This window comes from Gastrolobium bilobum, unplaced genomic scaffold (assembly GCF_033153095.1).
Source record: "Gastrolobium bilobum isolate Gb01-03AN ecotype WA unplaced genomic scaffold, APGP_CSIRO_Gbil_v1 utg12016, whole genome shotgun sequence".
Taxonomy (NCBI): domain Eukaryota; kingdom Viridiplantae; phylum Streptophyta; class Magnoliopsida; order Fabales; family Fabaceae; genus Gastrolobium; species Gastrolobium bilobum.
The window spans coordinates 143,669-152,212 of NW_026896391.1; the positions used below are offsets into that span (position 1 = coordinate 143,669).

Genomic DNA, 8,544 nt, shown 5'->3' on the forward strand with positions numbered 1-8,544 from the left:
TTTCTTACTAAAAAGCTTTGATTGCTTTCTTCTGTAAATTTCATGCCCGCTCTTTCACAAAAAAGGGAAAAGTGTCTATACATTTAAATTACACAACTTACATCCTTTCACTCTCACAAAGAGGTGGGACCCACAACTTTATTTTTTTTGTCAACTCTCTCTCCTCCTTTATCTATCTCTTTCTCTCTCTTAAAATGACACAACTTTACATCCTTCAAAATTATACACACTTTTCCCCACAAAAAATGACATAAATATATTAAGGTGGAGATAGAATATTATATCTATATGTTTATTTTATCTACTCATCTCTAAATATTATTTTATCTACTCGTCTCTAATATTATTGATCAATGATAATAAAAGAAGAGAGAGAAAAAGAGAAAAAGAGAATCATAACCATTCAAAGGTGAATCAATTAATATAAGAAAATAAATAAATAAAATGACGTAATTTTGAAATGACTGGAGATAAATATCTCTCAAGCAGCTTGAGAAATATATATTTTTTCTATATATATATATATATATATATATATATATATATATATATATAAATTGGTTGGGTGAAGGTGAGAGAAAAAGAGAAAAGATTGAGGAGAGAGAAGGAGGAAAAAAAAATCCGCGTGTTAATTTTTTAATAAAAAGATCATAGTAATATGAATCATATTAAAAATTCTCCTCTACTGGTGTACAGATGCTATATGATGAGAATATCTTCCACCCTAATGTAATTATTGGAAAGTGTCATGTCAGGCATGTAAATCATTAATTTCTTTCATATTAAAAAATATATATTATTATACGACAAATCATAACTATATAAATGTGGATCAATGGTAATATAAAAGAGAAAAAAAATATATTAAAATAGGTAATTACAAAATCATAACTGTTGATTCATTTTTATATGATTGTGATCTTCTCACGTAACTATATTTTTTTTTTACATGAGAAAATCTATTTCTGAAGGATAGACCTAATTTTTTTAATTAAAAAAAGTTAGGAAATCTAATTACTATAAGAAATTATTAAAAGATTAAAATTATACATAAAATATAATAAAATCGAAAAAAGAAATGCAGTTAAGCCTAATATATAACATCCATTTCATCCCATTATTATATGTTAAACTCAAATGTTATTTAATGCTTATCTGATTAGATGAAGAGATAAGTTCAAAGAAAATGATAGTGACAACCCTTAAAAAAAAAAAACAGACAAATAAGTAAAAGGCAATGGAAAAACAGAAGCAAAGTTACATATTTACAGCATTGATGTCATGAAACTATGAGATAAAGCCCAATTGCTCAACAAAACAAGACACACTTGTCCTTTCCCTGTTACAAAGAAACCAAAATAGTGCCGTCCATGTTAAACATCCGTGCTACCCATGGAGTTCCTCTGTGTCTTTCAGGGACACTCCACCCTCTTCCACTTTCTCATGAGTAACCCCTTTCCCTTGTTCTATACACCACCATCTCTGATTCCACTCTTTCTCTCTAACATCTATCTGTTCTTGGTTGTGTGTAGGATGGCAGATCACGACCGTAGGAGACAGGCCATGATGAGGAGACAAAGATCACTCTTCATAGAGGGTATTCATCATGCAAATCAAGAAATGGGTAGCCAGATTAACTTTGTTAGAGACTTTCTAGTGGTCAAAGGTGAAGATCTGGATGACATCTTGCATGATCTGTTCCAAATTAACATGGGTTTAACTGCAAGAGCTGCTTAGCTTCTTAACCAAAATCTCACTACTACTTTGTGAACTTGATTGTCTGGCTTCTTACGTAATTTTATTATGTTCCCATTTGGCTCTTCTTTGTTATGTTTCTAAATTTGTTTTCTTTAACTATGTGGATCCTCCTCTTGTATTCCTGCTCCTGTGGTTAATTCTTCTCATGATGTTGCATATATGCATAATGCATTGTTCATGTTGTGTGTGGCAGGCACTTCAATTCAACCTCAAAACTGCCGTATGTTAATTTAAATTCCCTACAGTTGGATTCTGTCCCCCCTTAAGGGGCGTTTGGTTGAGGAAATTTCTTTGGAATAGTAGAGAAATGAGATAGATAGAGAAATGATTGGAAAGATAGATAAAGTGAGATAGCTAGAAAAATGTAAAAAAAAGTTGTTTGGTGGGGAAAAACTTTACTGGGAAAATTATGCAACTTTATGAAATCAACAGTGCATTAAAAGTCAGATAACCGGTTTTCCAAAAAATCCTACCTTCAAATTGGGTTTCTAAACAGTGCGGATATTTATGTTTTTCATAAATCCAGACAAATTGGATAGATGGGTTTTTGGTGAAAAACTTTGAAACAAACGTGGTGTTTCTAAAAGCCATACTTGAGAAAGATAGATATCCCCTAAAAAGCTTTCAACCAAACACCACCTAAAATATTTGTATGACATTGATTAAAGTATGCATCATTTAGATTGAGTCACTCATTTTGTACTTGGGTAAGAGCATGTTGGTCCATTTACTATTTTTTAAATCCTAAATTTCCTTTAACCCAAAAGATAAAGCTGTTGCGTAACTACATTAATGAATTGTTTTATTTTTTAACACGCCCCTCTTATATAAAAGTTTATTCAATTTGAATGATGGACAATATGCATGTCGCCCTCTTATATAAAAGTTTATTAAATTTGAATGATGGATAATATAACGTGTTTAACAAACTTCACAATACTTAATTAATTACTAATTAAAAAAATGTGGTGAGAATTGAACTTGTATGTGACAACAAGGCTCTAAAATCATATAAAATGTTAATTTAACTCAAAAGCTTAAGATATTGGCTCTAACAATTGATTCGAAACAGAATATTGAAAAAAAGAAAGTGGGCATTGGTCTACTGTGAGGGGAAGTAAAATAAAAATAAAGCACAAAATGATGAGAATGAAAATTAAATTAGAAGGAAAAACCAAGAAAGTGAGTGATTAGATAATATTTTTTAGTGTAAATATATTATTTATATATATGGAATAATAAATTTTACATTACATTTTAATTATTAATCTATTTATATTTAAAAGCTTTAAGTTATTATATATTGGAGAAAAGTATTTCTACAGTCACTCTAGATAAGGTTATCTACAACCATCATTTTTAACTATGTTCTCTCGGGAAAACATAGTTATAACATTAAAGTTGTTTTTTTTTCTCTCTCTACGTCAGCAAACAGGTTATGAAAAGTAACTGAGGAGAGAGAAAAAAAGTAACTTTATTGTTATAACTATGTTCTCCCGGGAGAACATAGTTAAAAATGGTGTAGATAACCTTATCTAAAGTGGCTGCCGAAATGTTTACCCTTATATATTGAGTATAAATAATTAATGTATTGTTTATATAGGGCATAACAATAACATAATTACATAAAAATGTGTATAATTTTAAAGGACGTAAAGTTGTGTTATTTTAAGTGAGAGAAAGAGATAGATAAAGGAGGAGAGAGAGAATGGACAAAAAAATATAAATGTATGGATCTCATCTCTTTGTGAGAGTGAAATGACACAAATTATATCGTTTAAAAAGAGAAACATTTTTCCTAAAAATGTATTGTTTATCACATATAGGAATTCATTGTTAGAAACAACATATCATGTACTTGTTATTTCTGACAATGTATTCTTGTTCAAATGAGACGTAACAAACTGGATCTGCATACACTAAGAATGGGTCTTAAAATATGACATTTTGACAAAAATAAAATACATGAAACATGACATTTGATTAATTTATTTTGAAAAATGTATCAATTTGATCTTTGTCCCTACAGCCTTTTATATATAGAGAGAGGGCTCTTATGATGTTTTTCAAATTGTATTAAAAACCTTTTACTCTAAGGCTTATTTGAGGCGAGTTATTTCTCCTTATATCTTCATAAGTTTTGACTATTTGAGCTGGTTATGGGACTAATCTGAAGTGCGAGATGGATAAAAATTAAAGATATTTAAATCTCTCACAAAAGTGAGATGTCTGAATAATTCTTTAGTGCATCGATTCATCTACCCAATTATTTTGTGAAATGTGTAAAAAAAAATATCACATCATGTGCTTTTTTAAGATGATTTGATATTTTTGATCCACGTGTCACAAAATGAATAGACAGATGTACTGAGCTCAGTGCATCTGATGCACTAAAGATTTATTAGGCATGTGAGAATCGAACCGAGGCCATTTTTTTTTTCACTTGCTCAGCTTCTTTGCTACCAACTGAACTACCACCACTAACAAAGCACCGACACACAATTTTTTTAAAAAAAATGTGTGTAGGACACCGACACACAATTTTTTTAAAAAAAATGTGTGTAGGACACCGACACGTTCCGATACGCGGTCAACTTTTTTTACACGTGATTAACGCTCCGACACGCATCCAACATGTTTTTTTTTAGATCTAAATTTTATTTTATTAACTAAATATGAAAAAATAATTTATAAATCAATTTTTTTCTGTTATGAAATTTGACATGAAAAATTAACAATATACGAAAAATTATATTTGTTTTATATTTATGTTATGCAATTTGAACATTTAATTAGTTATATGACTTATTGTGAGATATTATTGTATTAAATATAAATTATATTATATACATTAAAAATATTATTTAATATCAAAACGTGTCTTAATATATCAAAATATAATAATTTTTAAAATTAACGTATCAACGTATAATGTCTCATATCCTAGTGTCGTGCAACATAACTTGGTTGTATTAAAAACCTTTACACAGTGTATTCCTCGTGATTTTCCTCTCATATTGGATTTATCCCGTAAATTTTGTGTATGGTATCTCTCCGGCCGGTTTTACTTTCTTTTATATTTCCAGTTAATTTTTTTTATTACTATATTCTTTACATTTTCTCCTATATATATATATATATATATATATATATATATATATATATATATATATATATATATCCTTGATTTTACCTCTTGGTACATTAAGGGTACATTTCTTAGAGGAGAAATTATTTTATTTTTGGTAATCATGATTACTGAAAATATGCTGGAAAAGTGAATTTTCTAAAAATATTACTAAAAAATTATTTGATAGATCAAAATATTTTTAAAAATGTTGACTCAAATTTATTGATTTTTCTTTAAAGTTTATACCTGGTAGGTTTGATATCTCTTTTTTTTTTTTTTTTGAGTTACCCAACCCTAATTACCTCTTTGAGGCGAGTTGGCTCCCTCCGGTATCCCCACAAGCTTCGACTCTTTGAGCCGGCTATGAGACTAATCCGGAGTGCGGGGGTCAGTGATAACTAAAGGTTCAGCCCCCTCCCCAAGAATGCATTCAGCGGGAATCGAACACATGTTCAACCCCACTAACTCAGCGCTAAAGAACCAAGTGAGCTGCACCCCTTGGATTAGGTTTGATATCTCTTTTCTTTGGTAAATAATATCGCCCTCACGTAATACATATTTGTTGTTATAGTTATCTCCTTTAATCACCTAAAACAAACAGATGCACTTGTCTCCTTGCACGAAATGACAGTTTTATCCGTGTTAACAAAATAATAACTAACAGAAAAATTTTCAATTAAATTTTGATGTTTTTAGCTGTTAATCTATATTCGATTTTTTTTTATCGCGTTTCTTAAAACATGGCATTCCTCAACCAAACCATACCCAATAATGAAACAATAATTATCTAAATACTCCTAGCAACTAAAGCCAATACAGGAATCATCAGGCATATGAACACCAAGTTTGTCAAGAATAAAGGTGAAAATTTTTCACCTTAAATTTTTAACTAATATAAATTGGAGAAAGGAATTGTACATTTGCATGTCTCCCCAGTCAAGCGATATATGTAGTATATTACTCGAGTAGGTATAGCGGATCCATAGGAACGCGCCATGTCAGTTGTTATTGTATTGAAGAAGAAAAAAAGGAAAATAATTTTTGTATTTTACATTATATATTATCATTGTATCCAATGATTGGTGCACTTGTAATACAGAAGATGAGAGGGAATGAATCCTCTCATGTTAAAAAGTGATTATGTGATCATGTTATTTAATCACAATTATTCATTAATGATGAGATAAGAGAGAAAAAAATATATAATTTTTAAATAAATAGTTGTAATCAAATAACATAATCACACAAACACTTTTTCACATAAAAAAAAATTCACTTAAGATGCGATCCCTGTCAATTGCTCAAAAACATAACGTTTACCAACTTTTCAAAGAGCAAACCACTACATCATTTTCTACTCTACAAGCAAATTCATACTGACCACTGAAACCCAGAAAGTTGTAACCACTGTTATCATATCCAAATGTCACACTCTAATTAATAAACACTACCTATCTCTCAACTATAAAATTATTTTCAGTGGAGTACCGAATACTCGGTATATTATTTATCAAATATAATAAAAATAATATATTTACTATATCCTAATTTTTTGGTATTTTCATTCATAATTTTTTTTTCTATTTTAATAAAGAAATACCTACTCCCATATAATATAACATTGTAAATGAGATCCTCTACTACATCTCCCTTGTCGTTGCAAACCTCAATCTTGTGACAAATCCAGCTCAGATATTAACATCACATTGCCTCTAACCAACACGAGATTAGGGACATAAATATGGCGGCCCCATGGCAACAAAGAGTTTTGATAAAAGAAGGTAAAGTTGAAGAAAAGTAAAGAATATGGACAAGGTACACCAATCTCTCTTTCACTAAGACGTCATATCAAGTTAGCTTATTATGTGCCAATGGATTATTCCGCACATGACTTGGAATTTTTTTTTTAATAGAATAAGAAAAAACAGCAAAAACAACAACTAAAGAACCACATAACTAAATAAAAGACTAGGTCTTGTCTTTCTGAGGATGAGAAATGTCTGCGGCATCTGCCTGGAGAAAAGCTTCAGCAAGCCAGGAGGCTGGGCAAAGATAACAGCATCACAGGTAATTCAGAATTGTTAAGGGAAAAATTAGCTAAAAAATCAGCACAACTATTGGCCTCACGAAAAGCATGAACAATCGTAATCTGTCACTAGACGATTGAGGAGTGCTTGTATTTGAGTCATTAAACGAGACCCACGAGTTGCATCACTATTTTTTGTGAGTAAAGCAACTACCGAAGTAGAATCACTCAAAAAACTAGATGAACAGTAAGCGCATTGCAGACAGCAATACGATACAAAATCCCAACAAGCCAATATCAACGAGGATTATTTAACAAATACGAGACGAAAATCAACAAACCAAGATCGATGAGAATTACGAAACAAACCCCAACAAGCAGTTACACCAGGACACCCTCTAGCAAATTAAATTCTCAATATAATTAGTGATCTTTTTTAATCTTGAATAAGAACATGTCTCCCCTAATCTAATTTTTTATGCAAAAAAAAAAAAAAAAACTATTGTGCTTCATCTTCATTTAATCTTTGGATTTTAATTAGTGGAGGGTAAACATGATGTTTCCATTAACTCTTTATCGTCGTTAAGTTTTATTTCAATTGAGGAAAATCAGTATTACGCTTAAAACAAAGTGAAATATTACTCTTCTTTTACTTAAGATAATTTTTCTCATGCTCTCTCACTTCGATTTTTGCACCTTAATTTTTTTTTTTATAATTGTGAGACTCACTCATTTTTTCTCTACAACATAAGATAACTATCTTATGTGAAAGAAGGCTAATAAAACCCTAAAACAAAAGAGCTATTGAGCATAATAAACGCAAGTATTAAGTTGTGATGCTTAACATGTGTAGTTCTGGAAGCTTTATCTACTATTCCTTAGGCAAAATAGATTTTTATAACATGTTATGTCAAACAGTGGTTGACCAATCACCAATCAAGACGGGACATTGCAGCAAATTAAACTATTATTATATATTTAGATTAAACTATTTACATTATATTTGATGTAAAAATAATCAATTAAAAAAAACGTTAAAAAGAATGAATTTTTGTTTAAACGTAATATTTAAATAATATTGTTCACCAAAAAAAAAATTTAAATAATATTAAAGAAATATTTTTTATAATAAAATAAATTATTTCTAAAATATTAATAAAACTAATTTTTTTAAATGTACATACTTCAATAAATTATTTAAACCAAAAAAAATAAAAAAATTACCCTCTTAAATCAATTTTAGAACTCAAAATTTGAGGAGGCGTGCCGAAATCTAAAATCAACCACACTCTGTAGCTTCCGGTTAAATGTTAAGAGAAAAATAGTTAGACATGTAAAATTTATTTTAGATTAAAAGTTCATAACTAAAATTTTTTGGAATATTTCACGGTATGTAAACAAAATTCTACGTGAGATTAACCTGCAGCGCAAACACTTTTTGACCACCAAATCCCGTATGCAAAACAAACGAAGTAAAAACGAAATGATGTATGAAAGAAAAAAAATTTGAGAATTAAGAAAGACAATTATCTAGCCTTTAAACTCTGAACAACAAACAAAACTGTTGAGCCGCTTCAGCATAAACTGAAACACCTTGGGGTGGTATATCGCAAGGTTCTTTACACACTGA

General features: G+C 29.8%; 1 protein-coding gene across 1 annotated transcript; it reads left to right on the forward strand.

Moving 5' to 3' along the window:
- Positions 1-1,277: 1,277 nt before the first annotated feature.
- Positions 1,278-2,011, forward strand: LOC133299514 (uncharacterized). Its single transcript, XM_061498986.1, has 2 exons — positions 1,278-1,447; positions 1,533-2,011. The coding sequence occupies exons 1-2, from the start codon at positions 1,371-1,373 to the stop codon at positions 1,735-1,737; spliced, it is 282 nt and encodes a 93-aa protein (XP_061354970.1). The 5' UTR covers positions 1,278-1,370; the 3' UTR covers positions 1,738-2,011.
- Positions 2,012-8,544: the final 6,533 nt, after the last annotated feature.

Excerpts from the sequence above, each read along its gene's own strand:
- LOC133299514 (XM_061498986.1), top strand. The coding sequence starts at position 1,371 with ATGTTAAACATCCGTGCTACCCATGGAGTTCCTCTGTGTCTTTCAGGG. Across the intron at positions 1,448-1,532 it reads CCTCTTCCACTTTCTCATGA|GATGGCAGATCACGACCGTA; the intron begins GTAACCCCTTTC and ends GGTTGTGTGTAG.